The following is a 26,608-nucleotide window of genomic DNA, read 5'->3' as shown; positions in this document are numbered from 1 at the left end:
GTATTTGATATCCGTACTAAAGCATATACGACCACTATACAGATGGGCACGGTGTTATTACTGGACACCATTAGTAAGGGTCGGGGGGCTCGTGAGTGTTGGCCCCCCTCCCCAGTCATCTTTTCATTTACTATCCCCTCTTCCCCTGGTCTTAGAATCAGGTGAGAATGTCAACCTCTCATGGCGGATATTGACGAGATATGGGGCCACGCACGAGCTCCCTTGCCGGCTAGCCGCCGGACTTGGCGCCAATAACCCACACGTGCGTTCTGGGTTCATCTTTTGGGGTCTACAGAGAGCAAACGGGAGGCTGGTGGCTGTATTAAAAGGCAGATACGACACTCTTGGAACAACACCGCAACAGAGCAGCATCATATTGTTGCAGCAGACGAAAGGCGAATAGAGTGACAAACTCTCATACTCGTACATTCGTAGCTGCGCTATTGATAGCTGAGCTGCTGATGAAACGGCTAGTGATGCTGAAATGAATGATCGAATTACTTGAACCAACACCATAGCCTCCACTACATAATAGGTAGGTCGATGTCGTCTCACCAACAGAGACACTTCGCCATTCTCACCTCTCGAGAACAGAAATGATGCCACTATCGCAAAGAATTGAAGCCTTCGGAGCCATCGCTCCATCTTTACACCCTCTGCACCCTCTCCACCCGTTGCATCTCTCCTATGGAATAGGAAGGACGCAGCACCTTCTCGCGAGCATAGCCATTCTTACCTACCTAGTAACTACCTATTCAACACTGAACCTGTGGAAATACTACTCTACTCCAGCGACTATTTTTTTTTCTCGTTCTTTTTCTTACACCTAACTTCCCACCAGCCAGGGGCCAGCATCATGTACTCGTAATGCCAATACAAAGCACCCGCGCTAAGACCTTACCTAATGACCCATTTGGCTGCAAATCGCGAAATTCTACGAATTAGGAATAAGCACGCATTGATCGGCCCTTCCATCGATCTCCATCGATCCTGCCAAATCTGTACGCAAAGTGCCGCTTCTCCCTTATTCTTGTTGTGAAAAGGGAAGGTACCTCGCCAAAAGTTTCCGCTGATACCCTATCTTGGGATTTCTTTATTTGGCAACCCTTAGTAATAAGAGCCAAAAACGATAGTAGCTCCTGCCTATTACCTCAGTAGTACAGATGCCCGTATAATTTTCGGAACTAGTACTCCGTAGAAGAACCTATCTTTCCAACTTCGATTCTGATGGTTCAAGAGCTAAATGTTAAATGTTTTATTACTGCTTACTTTGATGGCACCTGCTTTCTAAGGACTCGCTTCTTTGGGCTTTGGGTTGCCGGCGATTGAAAGGTATCTTCATTATTCGCCGGCCAGCCCAATTACTGCAAGGCTGACTCTAGCTAATGCGAAATGTCTGGATAACACATGAAGCTACTTTTGTAGAAAACACGCCAAGACGGCATGGGATTACGAAAGACCAGTATAAAATAATATTCTAGGGTAAAAGCTGCTATTCAAAACACCCAACTACAAGCTTTTGTGATCTCCAAAGTCGTGAAACTACATGTATGTTTCTCCAGGGTAACAACTGCTATTGAAAATACCTACAAGCTTCTACGTTTTGTGTTATACACGGGATAATGATGCTTTGCAGGGTATGCGTTTGCCAATTCGTTATTATACTCCCAAGCATATCGCTGGCGTATATGATTAAGATACATTCAAGAAAGAAAAATCCACCCTTACTACAAGCTGCTCGCATGCTCATCCTCCCTAGGAAAGCAAGTAGCGACCTCCAACTTCCCAGTCTCCCCATTCGCATGGAAAGAAACTGCCACGGAAGCGCCATAACTCAGCGGATTGCCCTCAAACACCACCAAATCCCTACTCTTCTCCAGCCCCAAAATCGACTCCACGTTCGAAGTCACAAGCCGAACGGTGTCTTCCTGGCTCAGGTGAGCGTACTTGGCCGCCCACCCAGCTTCCGGACCTAGATCGTGGACGCGATAGTCTACTGGCATTGCTATATAACATGTGAGTCAGAAGGTGAATTGCTTCAGCGGCGGAATGACACAAGGGAGGCGTTGCTTACCAGTCTCGAAAATGGACAAAGCAAATGTAACACCAGCCTCCTTGAGATAACTGGCCACGCTTCTAGTAAGAGGCGGCCCGACTACTGCGTCCTTGTCGCGGAATACATCAGGGGCGGGCCGATTTTCTGACAGAATGACGGAGATGTTGGCAGCAGCGAGCTCTTTGGCCACCTAATCAACAGTGTCAGTATCTGGCCATTGCCCAGCGTTATGAATAGATGTTGGCTTACATAGGGCGCTTCCTTGCCGCCAAGTATCACGAGATTGGTTTCGGGAAAGTCTTTCTTGACGAGGATCAGTTGAGATAAGTCATACTAATGAGCCAGCTGGTGTTAGCATATTCACTCGTTTTGAATACGGTTGAAGTAGCAGTTTCTCACCTTGTTGTTGCTCTGCACAACAAGTGGCAGTTTACCCGCGGCCACTCGCCCGTACAGGGTCTCGTTATGTTTCCCTTTCCCATCCTCCAGCATTTTCCGGAGATGGTGAATTCCACTGCTAACCGTGCCCTCCGATTGCTTAGTGGCATCACCCAGAGACAGATGCAGAGCCACATCACCCTGAACGATACCTCCGTCCGTAAGGCTCTTCTTGCCGCTGGTGAGAAACTCTACGCTGACGCCCTGGACGAAGCCGGACGCATCTGCCAGCGGGAGCGAGATTGCTCGGGTGACACCGCCGAGACGGGCCCTCGCAAACGACTTCCCGTCAAGCCAAAGGCCGTATTTCGCATAAACCAGGCTCTCGGGATCTCCGATTTTCTGGTTTGCCGCTTGGCCGTCACCAGTGCTGTCCAGCATGGCAATCTCGCTCATTCCCAGCGCTCGAGTGACGGCCGTCAATCCTGGCAAGACATGGCCATTTTGTAGAGATAGGTGAAGAACCTTCTTTCCATTTTGCTCGAGCTTGCTTCTTGCTTCTGCGCATGTACCAGCTGAACCGAAACACGAAATCTCTCCGTCTTCAACAATGAGCTTGAGAGGCTCATCGTTAGCTTGTGCCAGCGAGACTGCTAGCTCTGGGTAGTTGTCAACAAAGGCCTTCTCAACACCATCAATGACGAAGCTCTGGCCTGCCTCGTAGGCTTGAGAACACGTCGATTCTCTCTGCTCGTCCGAGATCTCATACCGCATCTGTGGCTTACTAGAGTCATTTTCGTCTCCAGTACGAGCTGCCGTAAATGTCATGTCCATGCTCTGCTTGACCTGAGACTCATCAAGTTGGGCTTGACCATCGACGAAGACCTGCAGAGGCGTCGCGCCAATTGATAGAGGGTGCGAGTCCCACACCACAATGTCTGCGTCGAAGCCAGGCTTACAGTATCCAACACGGAAATCAAGATCAATTGCCTTTGCTGGAATGGAGGTGATTGACTGAAGCGCCCTTTCTTCCGGAAGCTTGAAGGCATACCCAATGGCTGCTTGAGAGGCCAAATACTTGGCACTTGTTAGGCCAATGACGTGGTCAGACTTGTAAGCCACAGGAATACCATTCTTATCGAGAATGTGCCCTGCATACAGGCTCGGCGAATACGCCTCTTGCTTGTACAGACTGAATTCTGCAAAGATGGCAACAGTGACGTTGTCTCCCTGCTCCTTGAGCAAGTTTGGCACTTGCCAGGCCTCGGTAGCGTGGTGGAATCCCGAGACCCTGTACCCAAACTCGTGGCTTATCCGAAGCATAGTCTCCAAGTCTTCCGGCTCATAGTTGTGGTTCTGCACAATGACTTGTCCCCGAAGAATGGCGACTGTTGATTCGAGGTCTAGCTGGAATGGAAACTTTCCGTGGTGGTGAATAAAGCTTGCTTTGAGGCCATCATGCCAGTGACGGCTCTCCAGGATGGCAGAGCAGTAGTCGTCCTGTTTTTCTTTCAACTCCTTGGCCTTTTGCAGATGCTCTCGCAAGTGCCAGGCGTTACCGAGCCGAGTGTAGCCCCATGTACCCTTTGGGTTTTCGCCAAACGCAAACTTCATGTACCGGCGGCGTTTGCTTACAGGCACACCTCTCTCGAGATGCAAATCTTCAACGACGGGCTCGGCATGTTCTCCAGAATAGAGCGAGTTCTTTACAGGCATACCCTCACCAGCAATGAGATTTGCCGAGCCGGGAATGATGAGTGAAGATGTGACACCGCCCGATAAAATCAACGTGGCGCCTTCATCGTAAGCTTTCAAGGCATCGATCACACGCACCGCTGGGGTGAATGCTTTAGTGTCCGGGTGCACTTCATTGCCGTCATCAGTTGATGCGGTCCCGGGCCATGTCCCAAGGTAGTGATGCGAATGCATGTCCACCAGGCCGGGGGTGACATATCGGCCGTGGACGTTGTACTCGACGACGTTGTCGCCTACAATCGCCTTGTTGTCTGACGTCTTGTGGATGGCTTCAATGAGACCCTTGGAAAAGACAATGTCCACTGCGCCGGGAACGAAAGCCTCACCGTCGAACAGGGTTGCGTTTCTCAACACAGTCGTCCCGATTTGGCCATTGGTCGGCGACCATCGCGGGTTGCTCTGTCGAGAACCAGGCGAAGGCCTACCAGGGACCTTTCCCAGCCCCTGGCATTGTGCCAGCGACTCCTCAAAGCGCTGCAACAGCTTCGACGACGCTCTCCCGTCATGGGGCTGCTGGGTTCGGTACTGGCGATCAACGGCAAAGCACAGCCATAACACGGATGCAGCAACCACAACGCTCAAGCCCGTCCTGATGGACAAGATGCTCCGCGCAAACAGCCGGCGATGGCGCGGTCTCCTGGGATAGGCTGGGACCTCATATGGCGGAGGCTGCGGCGAGCGTGAATCTCCGCTTGGAGACGCAGGCCGCAGCAGCCGCCTCTTCTCTGCCGACTCGTCCATGCGATGATATGATAGGCGTGGTGTATGAACCAGATATTACAAGCGTCATGCACGGTTGAGACACGTCCAATGTGAGACAGAAAACAGTGTGGCGGCCGTGTCGAAACAAATAGCCTGCCGAGGTCTTCAATTGCTTATCTGGTTGAATCGATAACAGACGTACATCCAGGGCAATACGTTGTTGTGAGATGTGCGTAAGTGCGTAAGCTGCCACGCGAATGACGCCAACATGGGTACACGTACCTACATGTACTGCGCTGTACAGTAAGTACATGTAAACAGCGGCACTTCCCCCTCAACACCAGGCTGCTTTCTGCTCCCGTCGCGCACTACTGGGTGCCCTAGCAGGGCCTTTTGGCGGGCGGTACGAAGTTGGCGAGTCCATCTACTGCCAAGTTGGCATGGAGTGGCTGTCAGTAGTGCACCTCTCAGGCTGTTCCGCTTCCCGTGGCGTTTGCGGGGGGCGGCGAGAAGCGAGCTGCTGTTCCATTGATTGTTTGCCCTGTTCGTTCCAACGCATGTGGCATGCACTCACTGTGCAGCAAGTAAGCACCAAATGCACCTTACTTTGTGAGGCTACTGTACAGCTTGAGCTTACCTGTACATCAGGTAAGTAAGGTAGTAGAGCTATTGACGGCTCCGGCTGCAGTACAGCCACTCCAAGCCCCTGGATGCTCCGAATTCGACCAAAACAACATCAATCCAACACAGCCGTTACCGAGTACGGTTTTGGATGCAGAATCGACGTGTCGTAGAGGCCCTGGGAACTAGCCGCCTGCCCTCCGCCCATGCAGGCGACCAGTCAAGTCACCGCGAACCGCCCTCTCATCTGCTGTTGGTTCCCAATACAGGCAACGCAAAGGTACTACTGTGCCACTGCCCGGCCCGTGCCGACGCTTGGCGGAACTCGGTCCAACCGTTCAATTCTCTGGCGAAAAAAAAAAAGTACCTGCAGTGCGAAGCGAACCACATGCTCACAGACATTGCCCAGTAAGGCAGTATCTTGCAGCGCATATTACACGGCATGAAGGACCTTGCAGATTTCCTGTCTGGACATAATCTGTAAAAGCATGTCCAGAGCTGCCGCGCCGAGTGTGCAGGGTGCATGTACTGTAGCTTTTTTTTATGCATTGCTTCCCAATTCGTGCAGGGAGGAGGCCAGTCTATACTAATCTAATCCTCCTTGTTAGTACGGAGTACACATGCAAGTTAGCACAAAGTACGAGTACCTCTTGTTTGATCTTCGCAACCGAGAGCAAGGGTCGCTGGCAATCGCCGTCTTGCAATCAGAAGACGCCCTCTGCCCCCTCATCGAGCCTCTGCTGCCATTGGTGCAGCCCATGCAGCTGAGACGGCTGCCTGTCCCTGTGCTTATCCGATGAGGTGTACACCCCGGAGCAGCCTCCGTGATGCTCTGTATGGCTGACTGGCTGCTCGTACTGTACGCCTCGTAGTCAGTACCTGTATAATAACTTCCATCAGCTGCTGCAGAACAGCCGCATGAGGCAGGGCGGGGTTGGGGAGAAGAATCAAAATACGGAAATATGTATCCTCAACGGAATTATAATGGAATGGTGTCTATCAACATCGCTGGGGGACGTCCCGAGAGGCATTATCCTGGCCTCCTGCTGAACCCCTCTGTTCCCAAAACTACATGTAATGTGCTGGGCCAGTGGCCGCAGCCATTGCGAGCCAGAAAAACTCCAACTGGCAGCCAAAAACAGCGCCGTGGTCAAAGCCAAACACCAAGCTAATAAAGAACATGACCATTTGCCCAATCATCCAATGCTTGCCGGGATGGCCTACCTCCCTTTTTATTCTTTTCCCCCACCGTCTTTCCTTGGCGATACGTAATGAGTGCATTTCTGATGCTCATATGAATTTCTATGCCGGTGTTCCCTTGGTCCTCTGGTGTGTACACTTGTGTTCGAGCCAGATTTAGTTTCGCGTCGGCCGTCTCCTCCTTGGGCCTTGCGATGCATCTCCATCGTCATCGTCATCGTTGTCGGAGCCATCGTCGTTTATCCTAGAGCCTCGTCCTCTATCATTTCCCTTCTTGATTGAAATTATACATCCCTGCTCTTTCAGACGCTTGGCTAGACTGCTGCTGGCCACCATGCCAGGAAATTCTTTGGCGCTGTACACCTTGAAGGGCTCGCTCTTGATCTCCGCTAGAATGGGAAAGTGCTTAACCGCCCCAGCCCGGCTTGGGTCTATCATCATTAACGTGAATTTTAATCGAAACGAGCCTGGCGTGCGACATGAAAGATCGGAGAAGCAAAAGAAGCAGCCCTCCTGCCCGTTCTCGTCCTGTCCCACGAATGGTGTTGAGACCAGAGAGCCCATCAGACGTCGTTGATGCTGATACTCTTCTGGCATGTAGGAAGAATCCCGCTCCCCTGATTCGTCGAATATGGCGCAGCTCATGACATAGCTCTCGTACCTCAGGTAGACTCTGATTTCCTCTTGCGTGAAATTCGGGTTTCTGACCACGAGCTCCACAATCGGAGGCGGGTCAATAACTCTTCGATCTCTATCGCCAAATCCACAAGCTCGTGCTGCGTTTGGCTGTTGGCGCATCTTGAGCTCGAAGCTGATGTCGCTCAAGAATTGAGCCCTATTAGCACCCAGTAGATTTGGAACTCGAGCCGCTGGGGGCACTGAAATCTCTGAAGCGTGAGATGGCAATCGACCTGCAGGCCTTGCCATCTCTGGCTCATACGGCGACTCTGCCATGGGAGTATCCTGCTCGTGTCTCGCAACATAAAGTGGTGGGCCGCCGGCCTCAGGGTGTTGGTATGGTCGTGGCGGTGGCGTTTGGCGGTTCATGTGGTTCATGCTCGGGGGAAACTGTGGCAATCGCGTATCAATCGTGTTATCCGGCCTCCCAGGTGGATATATCTGAGGTGGTTGGCCTTGCCCGGTCATATGGCGGGCAGGATAGGGCTGAGGAGGGATGGCGCCGGCAAAAGGCATGTGTGAGGGAGACATTAGAGGTGACGAGATCGCAGGGCCGGCGCTGTTGTGAGGATAAGGCTGAGAGTGAAAATATGAATGAGGATCCTGAGGAGATGGCCGGAAAGTGTCTGGTCCGCTGGGCGCTCCAGCGAGTAGGCCTTGCGGAGGTGGCAATCGCTGCATTCCCATGGCGGGGTTGGCGGAATAGCGATCCATGGCGATGTTGTCTGGTGTACGAGGCATATGTTCTACTCTCGTAGAGTTCCTGGGGTCTATCTCAAATGCGAAGCCAGAAGGTGCTGGAGATGAGTTGTGATGCCTTGACAGGTCGTCTTGGCCGCGCCCTGGAGCCGAAGACATAATCAGTTTTGCCCTAGGACAAGCACACGGGAGGGAAGAAAGGGTGCAATGGGGGTAGACGGGATCAGGCAAATACGAGTAGGTAGTAGTGCAATGTCGGCAGCTAAAGATGGTAGTCTTGGTAGTAGGTATATTAAGGCCAGGCGGCGCACCCTTGCTCTGGAGCGAGACGCGCAAACGAGCCAATGCCGTCTTGGTCAGAGATCTCCTAGACCCCCATTCCAGGGCTCAATCGGGAGGAGTTCTTGAACCAGGTAGAGGGAACTGGAAGCTGCATGCCTGCAACCAAGATCTTTGCTGGCGTGGGTGGAGGAGATGATGTGTGCGCTGATGCGGGGCGGCAAAGAGGAGTGTGTGTATACAGAAGCTACTGCAGATTCGGGAACCGGGACAAGTGCAATTCGGTATTGGATTGCTTACTTGTACTCGTACGTCGTCTGAAGCAACTTGGACGCAGCCTTGGAGGTTGCACGGCGCGATGGGCGGTAGACGAGCACCGCTCAGTCGAATCACCCGCTCGAGAGAGGCCGGAGCAGAAGCTCAAGTAGGGGGGCGGTAGAGGGAGAAATACACATGTGCATACTTACGATGCAAGCTTTCGATGAGCCTGCCGTCCCTTGTGAGACACAGGACACACCACCCCGGCGATTAGAAGAAAAGCGGCTGCCGGTCGTATGGAGCAACTGGCTAGGCAGAGACCTATGGGTAAATGGTTATGTATACTAAGCAGGGTCGCATCTAAGGCCGTCGAGACAAAGCAAGCAAGTGGACGCTGAGAACAGATAATGGCTAATCATCTGCTCAGCCTGGTGGCATTAGTAGTACCAAAGGAAGTACGAAGTAGGAGAGCAAACAAGCCCCAGCCTTGATGATTGAAAGAGCAAAAAGAGGGTGGGTGTGACGCGAGACGGCAGCTTAGTCTCTCGGTAATGCAGATTCGCTGGTTATTTAGCCAGTTCCAAAGGAAGAACAGAGGCAAGCCAAGAATAGGACGGGGTGGGGGAGGAGCGGTAGAAGAGACACGGGAACGCGAGTGAAAGCGTTTGGCGTGCCGAGAGCCACGGCGGGCAGGATGAGTAGTAGTAGTAGGAGTAGAGGTAGAGGTGGTAGGCAAAATGCTAGAAAAGCCAAGGAGGGTCAGGCTGGGAGTTGAGAGGAAGTGCGATAGCCAGTGTCCGCACTCGGAAGGCTTTTGCCAATGCCTTGTATCGGGTACTCAATCATGTATTCATGTACGGGTATACACGTAGGAGACACTTGATTCCTCTCTGCTTGCGCTACCCGTAATACATGCTCGAGGTAGCACCAGTGCTGTAGGGAACCAACGCATGAGCACTCCACAGGCACGCCGCAGAATCAATAATGAGACCACTGCGCGAGCGGCCCAGCCGGGGGGTTGTCAATTGGCGCTGGCCAGGGGTGCGCGCAAGTTACAACTGACAGATCTTATTTCCTACAGGGCGGAGACATGCCCCATGTCACAGCATGGTTGATGTGGCGGTGGATGAATCCGAATCGCTGGGGCCGCTGCGGCTTACAGTACGGTCTTGCGCATTCATTCCGCTAGTAGGCGAGCTCAGATGTCGTCGTGTGTGGGACGGACCAAGTATGGGCACGACCAGACCAGACCCAAGTGGTGCTGTCAGGCAATGGAGAAGTGGCACCGGGTAGTCGGTGGCCGCCGCAAAGGTTTCTGCTTTTGAAGACGTCTGGTGGTATCAGGAACGGGGTAGCAACTGCGGCCTGCCCATATTCCAGCCCAGCCCAGCCATGGCTGCAACGCTGGACCGACATTGGCACCTCCAGGTCGCAGCTCGAGGCGCGAAGCAAGGATGGCTGTTGGTGGCTTTGATCACAAAGGGTCGCCTGATATTACCTAACGGACAGGCCCATCACAAGGGAGACCGGGATATTGGCAATTGCTCTGATGTAGGTGGCTATCCATCTGCACCGTTGTAGGATCAGATCAGATCAGCTCGCCCGCCTCATGCACCTAGAAGATGAAGAAAAGTTGCTCTGAGTCGTCTGGAAATTGGCATCGGCAGGGCGCGTGCCGCCGCACCGCTTGGTGCCGAGCAGGAGAGTTATATCCGTGCTTGGGGCACTTGGACATGAGTTGACGTGGCTGCTGCCAACCAGCAGCACGGAATGATGGGCCTCGATCCATCGAGATCTAGTCCGTCGGGTCTAGCAAGAGGTCGAGTTGGGGCGGAGGCGTGCAAGATGCGCCGCGCCCTACCTTACCTTGCCAACCTGCGCCCTGGTACAACCGTAAGTGTGTGCGAGTGTGTTAGTGAGTGAGTACGAGTACTGCAATCGTAGGACTTTCGAGTCATGGGGCGGGCGGCACGGCTGGAGCACTACTCTGTACTCTTTCTCTTTTTTTCGGGGCCAAGATTTGAATGTGAATCCCGAACTCTGTGGTTGGACCACCAGTGTGATGGAGCGTGATAGCCTTTGGCTGGTGCTCCTCCAGCCTGAGTGGTCTGTGCTGCCTCGCCAGCCCAGCTTGGGAGCAAGCTCAAGTACGGAGTATTGAAGCTGGTCAGCCGGCCCGTATGATCGGCGAAACGAGGGCATAGACGACGGCCGCCGAGAGGGTTCGCTTTCCGTTCGAGCACATGTACGAGTAGCGGTACTGCGACCCTGGCCTCAGGCGATCCACGGCAGTGCCTGTAAGGGTACAGTACGAGAGTTGCTCCAGAGTAGCATCCGCGATGCGTTAGCATGCCCAAGGCGCTTCTGGCTATTCTTACACCACTCGCATATCAGCATCACGACGGGGATTTTTTGTTGACGCACGCACATGGTAATTCGCCGTGGTGCAAGTCACTTGTTGAGGAAGCAAAAGCGAGGGGGGGCTGGGCGAATCCTCGAGGTTCTGGAGGAAGATCCTTGCAACTGTTGGCGTTTTCTTTGCTTTGTTTTTTTCTTTTCTTTTTTATTCAATGTTCCTTTTTCCCCTCGGGCTCCCAAGGATCGTCCGTCACCTGCAGTGCTGAGCCAACCGAGCCACGCTTGCCCAGCGGCAATGCTGTTGCTACCAGGTACCTCTAAAATAAGGTAATGTACCTACCGTGGGAAGAGAAGGTACACCTCAGCTGGACATGCGCACAATCGTGAGCAAGTGCTCCTGACTGTGCCCATCGATGAATGTCCTCAGCTGTGCAGAGAGAAAGGGCGAGATCCAATTTGGGCTAACGCTGCTCCTACCGTGCCGTACCTGAGCCTGCTAACCCAGAACATGGCAGCTAATCCTAGGTCCCTTCCTAGTAGTAGGTCAGGAAGAAAGGGTCCTGATGCCGCTAGCAGACTTTGTGTAATTGCAGTACTCCGTGCATGTATCCTGAATGCTCCTGAGCATCCTCCTAAATTCAATTAGTACTCGTACTTGGCGACGGTGTCCCTTGGGTAGTGCTCTTGTAGGAGTACTAAGTCAATACGCGATCCATGCGATGCATGGTATTGATCCTGGGATCCTACACACCAACGGCAGGGTATACCGGATATCGTCCGTACTGTCCTCCGTTGAGCTGGCAGGCTCCGTGCCGCGGCTGTGCCTGCCAATATCCAGCACTTGGGCATTGTTACGGTACAGGGCAGTTGCCAGGAACACAGCACATGCACCTGTCGGTATGAAACTGCTACACAGGTACACTGTGAAGGAAACACGGGCTTTCATACACAATATTAGCAACCCTAGGACTCAGCACAGTTCTGGCGGTACCTCAGATCAATATCAATCTCCAGTCCACTTCTTTGAACCACAGGTAAATCAATCAATGCCATCATCGCCGATTGATTGACCGTCCGTCTGCTTGCTTGGAGGGGGAAGGAACCCGCCTAGTGCCCGCAGTGTACCCACCAGGTAGTGCTGGGTACCTTTCAGCCAGATTGCCCGCCACCGGCACTTGCGTCTCGCCATCGGACCAACCTCCGTTCGCTCACCGCCATCTGATTTGACCAAGGGAAAGGGCAGACAGAATAAGGTAAGGCGGGGTCGAGCCGGAGGTGCCTACCTAGACCTTCCTAGGTCCATCCTGCTTATCTAACGCCTCTGCCTCAGGAACCAGCTTCAATACGAAGCATCCAGTCGGAGGGTTCGTGAGAGAACCACTTGGATCGATGCTTTCCCGTGTCGAGACGGCATCACAACGCCAGGCTCTTTGGGAATGGCCAATTTGCTCCGTTACTCCAGGTAAACGCTTCCTGCCCCGTCATGTTCTGTTCTGGCCCACTGCAAAGCTGGCTACTGGACTAGCTCCCGCGGGTGCTGCTGGCCACGATACAGGCACACGCACGATGCAATCCCAACATGACTCCTGTTCTCACTTGTCAGCCGCACCCCCCGGACGCTCGTCTGTCTGTCTGTCTCGCTGCGGGTGAAATTGCTCGTACCAGTACGAGTACCAGTGCGAGTACCAGTGCGAGTACCAGTGCGAGTACCAGTGCGAGTGAAGCCAAAGCGATTTGTCAAGTCAAGCGGCTCCAGACCAACGTCCCTGTGCAGGTGAGCAGTCACCTTATCACGCTCTACTACCACGGCTATGGACCATCCATGGTACTCCGTACATACGAGTACAGTACAAGCGCAACTGGAAAGGTCAAGCGAGGGCGCCTTTTCCTTCGGGCTGCTGCCTTATCCCTCCCACCTACTAGCCAAGCAAGACACTCTCCTACAATGGTCCGACCTGCAAGGCTGGGCCGGACTTGTCTTGGACATCTTTACTTTGCTAGAGACAGCACCCCGTGCCGTTGGTCGGAATGGTCGAAGCTACCAACACGAGTACTACTGCTAGTAGTGGTAGTACGAAGTAGCTTCATGGCAGACTGGCATCCTGTCCGACTTTCTCTCATTAGCGTTCGCGGTTTTTACTCTAGTTGCCAAGAACCGGGCCCGTGGATTAGCTTATCCAGGTTGGCTCGTCATCCCCGTCATTCTCACACATGCACTCTGTACAAGTATGCAGTAGTGCTCCATTCGGATTCGACCTGCAAATGGGAACGTACGACGGCGCACAATACGGCCTCCCCTGGCCATCCGAGATTTGCTGGGTAGCTTCGTTCCGAAAGACTTCGTTGCATCCTCCCGCCTTCCGCTTCCCGCCTTCCGTCTTCCCCGGCGAGGACAAGGCCCTTAGGCTATGAGCCAGGGATTGCCTTGATGTGGAGTTTTCTTAAGCGGAGAAGCTTGCCACGACAGTCAACCCCTTCAACTCGAACCGTTGACCTCGAATCAGGACGGGTATGAAGAAAATGCTATCAGGTCTCACACCCTCCTCCGAGATGTGAGCCACACGGGCGTGCTGCTGTCTCTTCTCTGTCTCTTCTTCGTGCATTCCGTGAAAATTTTCCCGGTGCCTCCCTGTCTCATCCATGTCTCACCTATGGACGAATGCACTCACACGCACGCACACACACTTACACACACACACGTGCCTCTGTGTGATAATGATAGCACCATATTACCCCCTTCACACCCTTTAGCTCATCAGCCTGTTGACAGTCCAAGTGGACCAGCTGAAGCTTAGCATTGATCTTACGGCGGCACTGCCGGTTTGGCATGACGCAAAAGATCATGTAGACATGCCAAAGCATAGCTGTCCGTTCTTTCTGTCTATGCAAGATATGTCTGGCGCCTAGTGATGCCATCGATGGACAGTGTGGTGGCTTATCCTTCTAAGTTTGGCATCAAGTCCTTGGCAGGCTATCTTGATACTATTTTGACAGCCCTTGTTCTCCTTCTCCCTTCTTCGGTGTTTTGATATGACCTGGATTACGGAGTACTTGCAACAATAACCGCTACCAGGTAGTTCTGTCTCAGAATGCTTGAAGCCCAAGTCAAGGGTCTTTGCGCTTCCCCTTGTGATCGCCAGTGGCGCCCCCGTCACCTCTTAGTAGCGAAACGTTCGGTGATGATGTCAAGGTACTAAACATGTCCTGAAAGCTCACAGGTCTTAGGAAATCAGGCTAGGATGCGAAGATGACGGCTTGGTTTAAGACAGTACTAATTGATTCAGGGTGTGTAGAAGAGACGCTTACGGCGCCCGCAAGTTGTTGTTGTTCTATCCTTACCGTCTTTGGATCCAAAGTGCCAGCCTTTTTTGCTGTACATGGAGTACGTGGCACGATGAAGAGCTAATTCGACCAGCCATTTCTCACCGAGAATTGTCACGAGTCTCAAGTCTGACCTGCATCATTGCACTGCTGGAGTCTCTGTTCAACTGCATGAGGGTATTACAACATGGTTTCGAATTGTGATGTTATATGCCCTCACTTGACACCCCCCATATTGACTCACTAAGAAAAAAAAGACTCACCAGCGGGCAATTTTGCATACGAGTACCAAAATGAGACGTACAGTGGAACGAAAGCACCAATCATGGCCCATGAGAGATGCTGCAACCCGCATTGGAACTGCTCGCTTGTTCATGGGTCCCCCGCCCTGAAGCCCACATTCAAACGTGGCCGGGAGGGAGCTGGCTGTCATGTATTAGACTCATGTTTATGCTCATCGGGGTCTTAATCATCTCTGGGTGCCAGACTATTATCTCACAGCAACGTACGAGGCGCCTCACTTGACCAGGCCTGGCTGGCTAGTTTTCCTTGCATGTTAGCGGTTATAGCTTTTGCTTTGTGCCAGTTGTACGCGCCAGATGATGACCTGTCAACTCGATTGCTGCGTTGGACGAAAAAGTATATTAGCCGAGGGCGAAATTGGTGCGGCTGGTGCGGCTGGTTGTCAAGACAATTGTCAATGAATGAGGGTGTCGTGCTACCCGCCCTGACGTAACGGTGCGGCGGCATGGCCGACAGATCATGTTCTTTGCCAGCCATTTGCTCGTTTTGGGCATTAACCTTTGCATTTGGCATTTGATGCTCTGGAGTAGCGGTGCCTTGTTTGGCAATGGAGCGTATTCCTGTGGAGTTGGCGCAACCGGCTTCGCTGCTGAAAACTGGTGACTGTTGATGGGTGACGCATAGCTGGCTGGCTGGCTGGCTGGCTGGCTGGTTGGCTGATGGAGTTCCCGGAAATAGAAAATAGGAGTTGGCCTGGTTAGATTGCTTGCTGCTGGCGGCGTTGGGCAGCTTTTTTCCGCCGGCGGGCCAAGAGCGAACGCGAGGCCTGAGTTGGAATATACGACAGGGGGGAGTTGTTGTTGGGATAGCCTCCTATACGAGTACATGATATATCTGCCAACAACATGAGGTTTGTCTGCTGTATTTGATAATAAGAATAACGAAATTGTTCTTAGCTTTCTCAATACCAAGTTCTTTTTCATTATGTTTTCTTTCGTTATGAAGAATAGTTTGCTATCCATTATCTACTTGGAAAGGCGATATCCCAGCTGCGTATCATGGCATCACAAAGAGACCCATATGTCCTTTTTGGCTCATTTATATTATATATAAAATTTACAGAAACTCGCTATTATATGACAAGAATTCCGCCAACCCATCTTCCTTTTGGCACATTTCCCAGGATGTTCCACCAGCCGGTGCCCTTAAGCCCTCCTCATTCGCCCATAAACGGGGCATTGGTATTCCCAGAAATGCCAGTATTCCTCCCAGAAGTGTGTATATAATGGTAGGTATATGCACATATGCAAAATAAGTAACCTTTGAAAGAACCAGAAAAATATGTAATATCTCACGTCCCAGAAAAAAAATGCATTGTAAAGGAGAGGGAAATAAAACGCCAGAGTGTAGTGCGTTGTATTTGTAATTACGGTAAAGTAGTTGGGAGTGATATAGATGACAAGATTGTTTGTATGTATAAAAAAATTAGGCGTTGTTCGTCGTAGGTATATAAATCGTTCAAAACATTAAGTTTAAAGCGGAATAAGTCGATTCCAAGCGGTAGGTTTGTTGATATAATGGGGATGATGGCGACAATAGGGTCGGGTTTGATGGGATTTTATATCATCCCAGGGTATGGTGAGAAGCCATCTATGAAATCGAGACGAGAGTGGCAAATGCGGTACATAGGACTGCCAACGTAATGGTATAAATGGCTGGTTGTAGAGCGCGAGCTTCTGATGAGGCTGGCGGAAGAGTGCCATTGACATAATTTGGGCCGCACAAAGTGTTCACTTGGCGGGCTGCGTCCACGTAGACGCCGGCAATGGCTTGGCTGCGGTCTGCAGATGCAGAAAAATAAATGTCCATCGTTTGCTGAGTGCACCAGCTGCAAGAGGGGTTTGAGCTGCCAGGTAGTGCCAATCCGTATGGTAAAAAGTAAAGGTAAGCGTCCGAAGGCGTGTTGAGGTTGGTGACGGCGTTAGCAAAGCAATACTGGCTCTCGGTCGGATCCTGGAGACAAGTTGCTGCATACACCGTTTTGTAGGCCAACAGCCCGTGGTATGCTTGCAGGACTAAAGTCTGATTCTGCGCAATCTCTGTCTTGCAATTGTTGCTCTGGGTGAGATTCGTTGCGGCTTGATCGAGAAACGTAGCACAAGAAACCGAGTCAGCTCGGCAGGTTGCATCGAGCACTCGGACAATGCTGAGAAGCGACTTTTCGGCTTGAAAGAGGCCTGTCGACGTCTAACATCCTTGTTTTAGCAAATCGAACCATGACTAAGTGACATCTATACTCTACATCCCACATTGGAGCCAGAGTAGAATATACTAAACTCACCTGCAGCATCATAGAGAGCGGATAGCAGCTCTTAAACGTAGGATTTGCGAGAAGACCGGATATGAAGTTGGAACAGGAGTCGGTTGAGCCCGAGCTCTGGAAGGCGGAGGCCGGCGTATTGTCGAATGGCACAGGCAAAGCCGACGATGACGATGACGATGACGATGACGAACTGCTGGTTGGCTTCGACAACGCCGTAGTAGTGGAGGCTGAAGCATGTGCACTCCTTCGTCTCATCTCGCCTTTCTCAGGAGTCGTGGCATCGTTATTTGCCTCGTGGAGAAGCTGCTCGTGCTCGCCAACACCGCTAGAGAACCCATTAATCATCTCCTCCGAGGAAGGTGGCGATGGAGGCTGGCTAAGATCGATTGATAACGTGGGAACGCGGGTCGAAGCGCGGTGTGGTACGGAGGCAGCAGATACGAATGTCGTCGCAAGACATACGGCAAGGAAAAGTGCGAAGCGCATCTGAGACAATCGCAGTCTGGGCATCTTGGCCTTGGATTGCCCCGTAAAGACAGCCATTGGTGGGTTGAGCATGGTGACAGCCTTGATAAGTGGTTTGGTAACAGCTTCCGAAGCAATAATAGCACTTTTCGTCGTCTTAGATCGCAATGCCCTGGATATTCGGTGAAGCTAGCGTCGCAAGTAGGTTGCAGTTGAGGCTTGGCTAAAATTTCGTCAAGGATGCCCGGGACGCTGTAGTGCTTATCGAGATATCAGGAGCATACTCGGCTTAGAACAAAGGCACGTATGATCGAGGTCGTTCTCGTGGTAGATGGTCACAGGTAACTCGGTCCTGGAGAGGCGATTGGAGGCGATGACGATGCCCAAATCTGCTCTCTCAATGGCTGTAGCGAGGCGCCTGGTTTGCTCTCTCTTTGTTCCCCTGAACGAACAGCGTCCTCTCCCGCCGAAGACTGTTCTGATCTCCTTGAACCCTCCACCACCCCCCGTCTAATCCGTCTCGCGATGTAAGAGCCGGGGAATCTAATCTCGGGGAGAGAAAATAACGAGAGAGGGGAAACAAGTAGAAAGACGCTTTCCAAGGTGATTGTCGGCACGGCGAGTGACACCAGAGCACCTACCGTGGTAGGTAAAGAGAAGCCAAGGCAAGATTACTACTAGTAAGGTAGGGAAGGAGTTGAAGTTGATACAGGGAAGGTCAAACGAAGGATGAAAAGAGCAAAGATGTGCAAAGAAAAGGCCCGGAGCAGGAGTACTAAACCTTGGTCGCAAGTGTCTACCTAGCATGGAGCAGAGTAGCAGATAGGGAAGGGACGCGGGACCGCTGCAGAGGCCCCAGCTGCGAGGCAAGCGCGAGTTGGTGGTGCGTTTGGCGCTCTTGTTTGAGCAGGAGCCCCGCCATTGACGGTGTGCGCAGGACGAATCGGTACAAGCCCCATGCAGCTAGTGGCTGTGGGCACGGGCATTGTGACAAAAGACGGGGAAGGTATGCAGCTGCGATTGGCAAGAAGCACAGAGGCAAGCACGCGGAAAATACTTGGATACTTGAAAGGAAAAAGGCCGCACGAGCCTTGGCCTGCTGGGGACGTGCCATTGGCGAAGCAGCTGAACTTGTTAATCTACATCGGGATGTGCAATTTGGAGGTGTTGATGCGTGCAAAGCTCCGTGATTGGAACAGATACATGGCCACCTTTGCTGGTTTTTTTCTTTATCTGTTCTTCTTTTTTTAGATTACTTTTTTTTTTCTCAATTTTTTCTCAGCAGCCACGAGTACAATGGCCAACGGGAGAGCTAAAGAGGCGCACCACTGCTAGGCGAAGGAGCCTCCCCTGGCCTAGTGGGAGAGCGATGCCGTTGATAGCGCCAGGTGAGTTTAATTGCATCCCACAGCGTAGCGAGCCGGCTGCAAGCCACATGGCGGTACTATTGGATGAATTGTATTTGCTGATGCAAGAGTCACCGAGTTGTATGAGTAGTATACGAATGTTTATTCATGCAATAATAAGGATATCAAAGTTCAGTAATTAATAGATTTACTCATCTACATAATTCAACAATGCACCGAGATACCTATGGCATCTTTAGCTATCATCATTCAAGCCTTTCGACATACTCCTGTAGCACTGCAGACTTCCAATTCTTTCAGGTGGCACGTGTAAGGCGAGGTAGGGTAGCACTAAAAACCGGCGGCTCCCCCTGGGAGCTCTAGAATCAGGTCGCTCTGCAAATCAATAGCGCCAATGCAGAAAGCTTGGCTTTTTGCCGTGCCACCGGCTAGCTAGCGACAAACCGGCCGAGTCTCCCGCTAAGCCTCAACCCACCGTTTTTGGTGACGCTGATGGGATCACGAACCGGTTTGGTTTAATTCGTTACATTGCCTTGCAGAATTTTCCTCATTTATTTCTCTTTTCGTAGACCGGGGAGAGGCTAGAAGTGACCAATTGCGGTACACGTGCTGCAGCAGCACCGTTCCTTGCTAAGGTTGGTAGTAGTAAAAGATCCATACCGTCTAATCCAGAACGCAAGTGAGATACGACACGTAACAATGATACTGCATGGCCACGAATTACCACCGGCATCTACCCATCAAACACCGAATCCCCGGCCCTTTTCGCGCTCCAAAATCTCCGCCATTGAATGATATGACAATGTGCCCAATGCAGCACAAAACGCACACGCGGCTCCCCTGCCAAGGCACCGGAAACCAAAGACCAAGAACTCACCCCCAATTCTGTCAATTTTAAAACCTGAAATCGATCCCCTAAGCTATGTAACAAACCTGTTGCTGTTGCTGCTGCTGCTAATCACGCCACCCACCGTCTGAGGTCAGCAACATCCATCCAATTTTGTCTCTCCCTCTCTCTTTACCTGTTTCGGTGTACAACGTGGCTTGTTAAGGGTCCAGAATAAAAGAACAATAGTACGGAGTACCAAACAGAGAGAGACACACGCGCATACACCAAAACGCCACCAATTGGTTCCCGCAAGCCTCACTTCTTCATCCCCTTTTGGTCGCGACTCTTTTCCTCCCCCACTTAGATTACAGTACATACTTTGCATTGTATCGTGATATTTAGCAAAGGATGCTCGTATAATACACAGATGTTCTTACCATACCACCAATTTATCTCACAACCGTTGATTCACATCAATCTCAGAACAGCTACGATCAACATCATCAGAGATCCGGAACACGCACAGCCCCCAGGGTTCATCACCCTCCAATAATTCCCCCATAAGCACCCCCTGTCTCGCTCGCCAAACAAGAAAAATCCGGAGCAAAAAGAAAAAGCATTCGTAATGCTCCGGATTTTCGGCAATAACCTAATCATAAAAAAACAGACAGACAGATAACCTGGTTTCAGCCTGTCCTGCCGGTAACACGGCATTAGCTTCCCCTCAACTACCGTCACCTGAAATGTAGTTCCAATATAGATACCCGTGTTGCCGTAAGTGTCTGAGTAAAATAGATTCTGGTGCGACGCAACTACTTGTGTCTAGCTGCACGCTCCATACCGGCCGGCGCGCGCAATCTTCACCGTCGGCACCGGAATAAGACGCGTTAGCTTCGTGCTCCGTCTTCAGCTGCGCATGGTTAACGGGCTACGATGTCACACACTGCGAACCTGACACATCAAGCCATCTATTCCTAGCATCAATTGGACCAGCAGCATTCGACATAAAAGAAGGTAATTCAAAAACGAACGTAAATGGTAGGAGTGGCGTGTTTCAATACACAAAATTGGAAAAAGTACCATACAAGTCTAGTTAAAAAGAATGATGTCCGTCTGCCCTACATTCCTCCTCCAGGGCCTTGAAGAGAGATTCAATCCGCAGATTATGTCGAATTTTTTTTGTATATATGTCCAATGGGGCTTCATCCAATGCCTCGCTAACGCAACGTAAATGCCAATAGATGGTAGTACCTAGTCTGCTCTGTGCCAGACTTCTAGATTCGCGATAGAGACTATTCGTTGCAACACTGTTGTTTACGAGCTCGTTGACAAGCTTTGCAGATTGACCAGTTCAGCATAGTGGCCGTTCTTCCTCATCAGTTCCTGGTGGGTTCCAGACTCAGCAACACGGCCTTGGTCAATCACGTAAATAACGTCTGCTTTCTGAATCGTGCTCAGACGATGCGCGACCGCAATCGTAGTGCGTCCAGCAGCAGCCTTATCAAGAGCCTCTTGGACAACAGATTCAGATTCGGAGTCAAGGGCAGACGTGGCCTCATCTAGGAGCAGGATCTTAGGGTTGCGAATCAAGGCCCGGGCAATGGCTATACGCTGCTTCTGGCCGCCAGAGAGCAAGCCGCCCTTGCTGCCAACAAACGTGTTGAACCCATCAGGGAGTGAAATGATAAAGTCATAGATATTAGCCTCTCGGCAAACATATTTCAGCCGCTCCTCTGAGATATCCTCCTCAGGGGTGCCAAGAAGAATGTTTTCTTTGATTGTGCCTGAGTAGAGTGCCGGCTCTTGGCTTACAAGCGAAACAAACGATCGATAGTTGCTCACATTCAGGGTGCCAATGTCCTGGCCATCAACAAAAACACCGCCGGACAAGGGATCATAGAATCGCTCTAGCAGTGAAATAGTTGTGCTCTTGCCACATCCAGAAGCGCCAACCAAGGCGACGTACTGGCCAGGCTTAATCGTCAGGTTAAGACCTCGGAGGACAGGTTGATCTGGTCGGGTCGAATAACGAAAGTGGACATCACGGAATTCCACTGTGCCATGTATATCGCCCTCTGCTATGCGCTGGCCGTCCTTTGACCAGGCATCAATCTTTGGTGTCCGTTCAAAGAGCTTCTTCAACGCCAGGGCCGAGGTATGGGCTTTGCCCATATCAGGCGCAAGTGAAAAGATACTTCCTGCCGCCTGCGCACTGTAGATGATGCCCATGAAGCAAACGAAGAAGGTGAATAAGTCATACTCTCTGGTGGCGAGCAAAGTACCGCCATACCAGAACCCAAGTCCAAAGCAGAGAAATGATGCACCTTGAGCGGCTCCATAGAGGGCGCTTGATGATAGCACCGACTTCAAACCTTTGCGTCTTTGAGCCGCAATATCTTCACAATACATGTGTATAATATCTTGCTCGCGAGTAAGTGACGCAACGGTGCGAATAGACGAGATGGCCTCGGAGGCATATGCGGCAGACGCTGCGTATGCATCTTTTGCCCTGCTCTGGAACCTAAGTAGCAAGTAAAAGCGGAAGAAGCCACAGGCCAACAAGACTGGTATGGTTGCCGTACAGACAAGTGCTAGCTTCCATCCAAGAGCTAACCCCATTATCATCGAGGAGAAAAGAGTAGATAGCGTCAGCAGGATGGTTCCCAAAGCAGAACCACTAAGACCTCCAATATTGTTGGCTTCAGTTGATAAGAATGCCGTCAAGATACCTGCCGAGTTCTCCTTTCTATCAAAGAAGGAGATATCCTGCCGAAGAAAGGTCCTAAAAGATTGGTCCCTAATGCGATGGATAAGATGCTCAGAGCATGACGCAAACGCAATTCCTTGGCCAGAGTAGCTGATGAGTATGCCAACAGCCAATACGATGAACATGACGGCCCAGAAGTACGCATCATGCCGAATATGATCAATATTGGCATTCGGGAAAAGAGCATTTGTCAATGTGACAATCTCTTTGGAAAAGAAAACTATAATGTTTCGATGAAATGATTAGCAGGCACCCATAACCAGTCATGTATTGTCATGGGGAAGAAGAGACTTACCAGCAGAGATGGGACTGGCGCCGCCGCAGAGAATAGAAAAGAAGAGACCGGCCGACATGCGCTTCCATTCATTGCGGTTAAACTTGGCAATGAACGCAATCAGAGCCCAGGTACTATACTTGGCCTCTTTATCTGCAATGCGAGCTCGCAGCGCAATACTTGAGGCAGACTTTTGCGTCGGCGACCGCACAAGGTTATTCTCACTGCCACCCTCGGCGCTAAATATCTCACTGTCTTCGATCTTTGATTGCCTCTTGATCAGCGCCTCCTGGTGCTCATCGATAAGTTCCTGCTCTTCGCTGGTGAGGCCTTGGGCCGCGGTAATATTCTGAGCAGATACCAACTTGTGGTAAGCGGCCCCTTTCTCTACCAGCTCGTCGTGGGTGCCCTGCTCTATAATCCGGCCTTGAGACATGACAACAATGCTATGGGCGTCCTTGATAGTTGAGAGCCTATGAGCAATGATGATGGTAGTTCGACCAGCCGAAGCAGCCTCCAGCGCAGCCTGCACGATGCCCTCAGATTTCGTATCCAAGGCTGATGTTGCCTCATCAAGAAGGAGAACTACACGTAGAGAGAGCCATGTTAGCAATTACTTTCCATATTGTGACGGGATAAAGAAACGGGTTGGTTTTGGAACGGACTTTTTGGGTCGCTAACGATGGCGCGCGCAATAGCAATACGTTGCTTCTGTCCACCCGAGAGAAGGAAGCCTCGGTCGCCAACATTAGTTTCATAGCCCTCCGAGAGAGCAGAGACGAAATCATGAGCATTAGACTTCTTCGCAGCAGCAATGACCATCTCACGCTGCTTCTCCTCACTTTCCTTTTCAAATTCAGTCCCAACCAGGCCGTAACGAATATTCTCGAAAATCGACGTTCCGAACAGCGTGGGCTCCTGGCTAACCAATGAAATCTGGCGACGAAGCCAACGAAGATTCAGCTTGGAGATGTCTTGTCCATCAAGATACAACGTGCCTCCCACGGGATTGTAGAATCGCTCAATAAGACCGACGATTGTGCTCTTGCCGGATCCCGACGCTCCAACCAAGGCAGTCGTCTTTCCCGCAGGGATATCAAGGGTGACATCCTCCATTACAACAGCGCCAGGACGTGATGGGTATATGTGTTTGACATTCTCTAGTCGGATATTACCCTCAACCTGGTCAATAGTCTCACCCTCTTCACTTGCTGAGTCAATCGGTGAAACACGGTCAATCGTATCGAAAATTTTGGATGCAGCGCTAACAGCAGAGATGAAAGCTTGGAAGTTGGGTGCGATGCTAGTCATGTTGAAAGCACCCATTATGACAGTCATCATGACAATCAGAGCTTGATTGAGAGAGAGCTCACCACGCAAAACAAAAGCACTGCCTTGCCAGAAAGCCAGAGCATAACTCATGTAAAGCAGGAACATGATACCGCCCAGCATGACTCCAACGGCGGATTTGAGCCTGAAGCCAAAATACTCGGCCTTTTTCAGATGTTCATTATACTGGTTAGACAATCGGTCTTGAGCCCCAAAAGCGACGGCAGTCCTCACGGAGCTGAGGACTTCATCTGCTAGACCACCACCAAGGGCAGACGATATGATGGACTGTGTGCCGTTCTTAAGCATGTAGCTAGAGAACAGGGCTCCATTGAGGAGAATGGCGATGATGACGCTCGCAAGGATCAACGTGAGTTTCCAGTAGTTGGCAAAAGCAATAACAAAGGCGGTTACAAAAGTCGAAATAGCTCCTATCGTGATTGACACCTTTTCAGAAATTCCGTCTTGTATAGTGTTAGTGTCGGAGGTGATCCGAGTCACAATTTCTCCAGTGCCAATTTTGTCAAAGAAACCAATGTTTTGACGCAGACAGCTTTCAAGATAATGCTCTCGGATTCTAGTGGAAATGTTCTCGCCCACGTAGATGAACCCTACCGTTGCGATATAAGTGACGACAAATTGGCCGATGGCGAGATACACAAAGTAGAGTACATATTTAGCAAGCTGAGAGCTGAGTTCTCCTTTGTCGATCTGGCCTACTGTGAACTCGGAAAACGTCTTTTGGAGGCCACCAAATAGCAGAGTCATGAGGGGTAGAGCGGCGCCGTTGCCAATGGAGCAGACAGACGCAATGATCATGATGAAGATGTCAAGACCAGTAGTATATCGGTAGAGGGCAGCAACGCCATGTTTCAAATCGGGCGTCAAGGCTTGCCTCTTGAGAATTTCAGCTTCATTGTCGGGCAGGTGTCGAAAAGGTTCTTCGGGATCTTCTTTGACTTCAGGTTCCTTGGAAGGCTTTTGCTTTTTTTCCTTCTTGGCCTTGTTTTTCTTCTTTCCGTTTGAGTCGGCGTCGAGTTCCGCGTTGGCTTCTGGGTCTGGCTTCTCAGGGTCCGCTTTCTCAAGTTCTTCTTTCTTAGGATCCGATTTTTCAAGATCTGCCTTCACCATGGCTGCTTTCTCTGGATCTGATGAAGTGTGGTCTATTTCTTCGATATGTGGCTTGTCGGGATTTGATTTCGCAGTGTCTTCTTTCTCGGAATCGGCCTTTACAAGGTCTGACTTCTCAAAATCCAATCTTCCAGCAACTAGCTTATCGGACTCTTCCGTTGCTGGATCATCTTCTCTTGCTTTATCGTCATCTGCCGTGATGGGATCTGGCTTCTTAGGCTCCAGTGGTCCATGGTCGCCTGTTTCCTCTGACTCTACCTTGTTAGTATCAGTGGAATCAGCCTTTGGCGGAATGTCTTCTGTGACCACTGGATCATTGACAATGTTGGCATCGCCAGAGCCCGTGGAGTGCTCCGAGGTCCCTCCTTCAGCCGGCTTTTCAGGTATTTCAGCAGCCATGATGGCTGATGGGGGTGAGGTCGCCAGATGGCGATAACCGCCGTGTCGGTTCAGTAGCCAGTCGTCTACCTACTAGTCGATATTGTTGACGGTCAATTCCTGCGTAAATGTCGTGTCCTTCGAACCAAAGCTATCCGTAGCGCGACACGGGCAAGCCAACGACGATCAAGGCATGCAGAAAATAGAATGGCAATGTAGGATGTAAGGGGAGAGAACCAGCAAGAGACGAGCTGCAGACGACCTAGCCCTCCGTGTACAAGCTACAAGTATACCTGCAGCCTCGGGATTCTCAGGTCAGTACCATTGGAAGTAAAGCTCAGGCAGGTAGTACAGTAATACCTCAAGTGCTGCTGTAAGAAACACCTGTCGGGAGGAAGAGCCGCCGCACAGACACACGCCCTCGAGAGAGCACGCGTACCAATACTTTACTTCCAGTGTAGCTCCTTAGGTAACAGAGACAAAGGGCCTCAGGAGACGCGCCATGGGCCGAGCTGCCTTGTTGCCCTGCTGCGGTGCTACATTGCTTTGTTTGGCGGGAACTCGAGACTTGGGATTCTCTCGACAGGGATAAAGGAATGGTAGAATTCCAGTCATACACACTTGCACAGCCCATGCAGTGTGCCGCCTCCATCCCGCCAGCCTAGCAAATGCGCACTGTGCTAGACTTCGAGATTGTGGGTATGATGCCACACCCACATTCACATTGTTGCTTATTACTTACGGGATTCATTGAGGAGAATAATGGCAAATGAGATGTTATTTCGCACTACGTGGTAGCTTCGTTGCCGAAAGAATCAGAGGATTGTACGTTGGTGCATCTTCGGGTGCCATAGAAGTGCTTGTACTCCGTACGGAAAGCTACCTCTGACCTGGCAGCCATTTGTCTAAGACACTGAGCTCTTGAATCCGCCATGGCCTGCCACTCACAAGGTTGGCTTTGAGACACGCGGGATAGTAAATAGTTGAGACAGGTAAGCATTGGTCAATCTCATAAGACCACGTCAAGCCCACCAATTCACATACGAGTACAATACTGTTTCCCCATACTCTGCATCCCGTATTTCATCATCAGCCTTTGTGTCTTGTCTGCAATCACAGATCAAGATCGTCGTGAAGCCAGCCCCGTTGATTGCCGCTCAAGCTAATGGCTAGTTAGAAGTCCTAGCCCGTTTGTCT

At 51.2% G+C, this 26,608-nt stretch overlaps 6 protein-coding genes across 6 annotated transcripts; 1 reads left to right on the top strand and 5 right to left on the bottom strand.

Annotated features, from left to right (window-relative positions):
- Positions 1–1,675: 1,675 nt before the first annotated feature.
- V8C40DRAFT_139616 (carbohydrate esterase family 9 protein) lies at positions 1,676–5,130 on the bottom strand. Its single transcript, XM_083211178.1, has 4 exons — positions 2,456–5,130; positions 2,306–2,389; positions 2,075–2,246; positions 1,676–2,005 (listed from the first exon to the last, which is right to left on the bottom strand). The coding sequence occupies exons 1-4, from the start codon at positions 4,928–4,930 to the stop codon at positions 1,728–1,730; spliced, it is 3,009 nt and encodes a 1,002-aa protein (XP_083076946.1). The 5' UTR covers positions 4,931–5,130; the 3' UTR covers positions 1,676–1,727.
- Positions 5,131–6,451: 1,321 nt separating this feature from the next.
- On the bottom strand, positions 6,452–8,385 carry V8C40DRAFT_139660 (velvet factor-domain-containing protein). The gene has a single exon (XM_083211179.1). It carries the CDS (start codon positions 8,246–8,248, stop codon positions 6,869–6,871), a length of 1,380 nt encoding a protein of 459 aa, XP_083076945.1. The 5' UTR covers positions 8,249–8,385; the 3' UTR covers positions 6,452–6,868.
- Positions 8,386–12,310: 3,925 nt separating this feature from the next.
- On the top strand, positions 12,311–13,690 carry V8C40DRAFT_139573 (uncharacterized protein). The gene has a single exon (XM_083211177.1). The coding sequence runs from the start codon at positions 12,564–12,566 to the stop codon at positions 13,305–13,307; it is 744 nt and encodes a 247-aa protein (XP_083076944.1). The 5' UTR covers positions 12,311–12,563; the 3' UTR covers positions 13,308–13,690.
- A 794-nt stretch (positions 13,691–14,484) lies between these two features.
- On the bottom strand, positions 14,485–15,257 carry V8C40DRAFT_235349 (uncharacterized protein). Its single transcript, XM_083213838.1, has one exon. The coding sequence runs from the start codon at positions 15,119–15,121 to the stop codon at positions 14,801–14,803; it is 321 nt and encodes a 106-aa protein (XP_083076943.1). The 5' UTR covers positions 15,122–15,257; the 3' UTR covers positions 14,485–14,800.
- Positions 15,258–16,016: 759 nt separating this feature from the next.
- V8C40DRAFT_139549 (uncharacterized protein) lies at positions 16,017–17,548 on the bottom strand. The gene is made up of 2 exons (XM_083211176.1): positions 16,890–17,548; positions 16,017–16,795 (listed from the first exon to the last, which is right to left on the bottom strand). The coding sequence occupies exons 1-2, from the start codon at positions 17,427–17,429 to the stop codon at positions 16,199–16,201; spliced, it is 1,137 nt and encodes a 378-aa protein (XP_083076942.1). The 5' UTR covers positions 17,430–17,548; the 3' UTR covers positions 16,017–16,198.
- A 2,755-nt stretch (positions 17,549–20,303) lies between these two features.
- V8C40DRAFT_235341 (P-loop containing nucleoside triphosphate hydrolase protein) lies at positions 20,304–25,992 on the bottom strand. The gene is made up of 4 exons (XM_083213837.1): positions 25,772–25,992; positions 23,239–25,704; positions 22,595–23,158; positions 20,304–22,519 (listed from the first exon to the last, which is right to left on the bottom strand). Exons 2-4 carry the CDS (start codon positions 25,430–25,432, stop codon positions 20,847–20,849), a joined length of 4,431 nt encoding a protein of 1,476 aa, XP_083076941.1. The 5' UTR covers positions 25,433–25,704; positions 25,772–25,992; the 3' UTR covers positions 20,304–20,846.
- Positions 25,993–26,608: the final 616 nt, after the last annotated feature.

Source organism: Trichoderma camerunense (genome assembly GCF_050948025.1).
Source record: "Trichoderma camerunense strain CBS 138272 chromosome Unknown V8C40scaffold_3, whole genome shotgun sequence".
Lineage (NCBI taxonomy): Eukaryota > Fungi > Ascomycota > Sordariomycetes > Hypocreales > Hypocreaceae > Trichoderma > Trichoderma camerunense.
Note: the sequence above shows the minus strand (reverse complement) of the source record. Positions and strands in the feature narration are given on the sequence as shown.

Coding starts and splice junctions, on each gene's coding strand:
- V8C40DRAFT_139616 (XM_083211178.1), bottom strand. CDS start 4,930: ATGGACGAGTCGGCAGAGAAGAGGCGGCTGCTGCGGCCTGCGTCTCCA. Junction 2,390..2,455: donor TTGTGCAGAGCAACAACAAG/GTGAGAAACTGC, acceptor CTGGCTCATTAG/TATGACTTATCTCAACTGAT. Junction 2,006..2,074: donor TTTGTCCATTTTCGAGACTG/GTAAGCAACGCC, acceptor CATGTTATATAG/CAATGCCAGTAGACTATCGC.
- V8C40DRAFT_139660 (XM_083211179.1), bottom strand. CDS start 8,248: ATGTCTTCGGCTCCAGGGCGCGGCCAAGACGACCTGTCAAGGCATCAC.
- V8C40DRAFT_139573 (XM_083211177.1), top strand. CDS start 12,564: ATGACTCCTGTTCTCACTTGTCAGCCGCACCCCCCGGACGCTCGTCTG.
- V8C40DRAFT_235349 (XM_083213838.1), bottom strand. CDS start 15,121: ATGCCAAATGCAAAGGTTAATGCCCAAAACGAGCAAATGGCTGGCAAA.
- V8C40DRAFT_139549 (XM_083211176.1), bottom strand. CDS start 17,429: ATGCTCAACCCACCAATGGCTGTCTTTACGGGGCAATCCAAGGCCAAG. Junction 16,796..16,889: donor CGCTCTCTATGATGCTGCAG/GTGAGTTTAGTA, acceptor CAAGGATGTTAG/ACGTCGACAGGCCTCTTTCA.
- V8C40DRAFT_235341 (XM_083213837.1), bottom strand. CDS start 25,432: ATGGCTGCTGAAATACCTGAAAAGCCGGCTGAAGGAGGGACCTCGGAG. Junction 23,159..23,238: donor CATCGTTAGCGACCCAAAAA/GTCCGTTCCAAA, acceptor CTCTACGTGTAG/TTCTCCTTCTTGATGAGGCA. Junction 22,520..22,594: donor CGCCAGTCCCATCTCTGCTG/GTAAGTCTCTTC, acceptor GAAACATTATAG/TTTTCTTTTCCAAAGAGATT.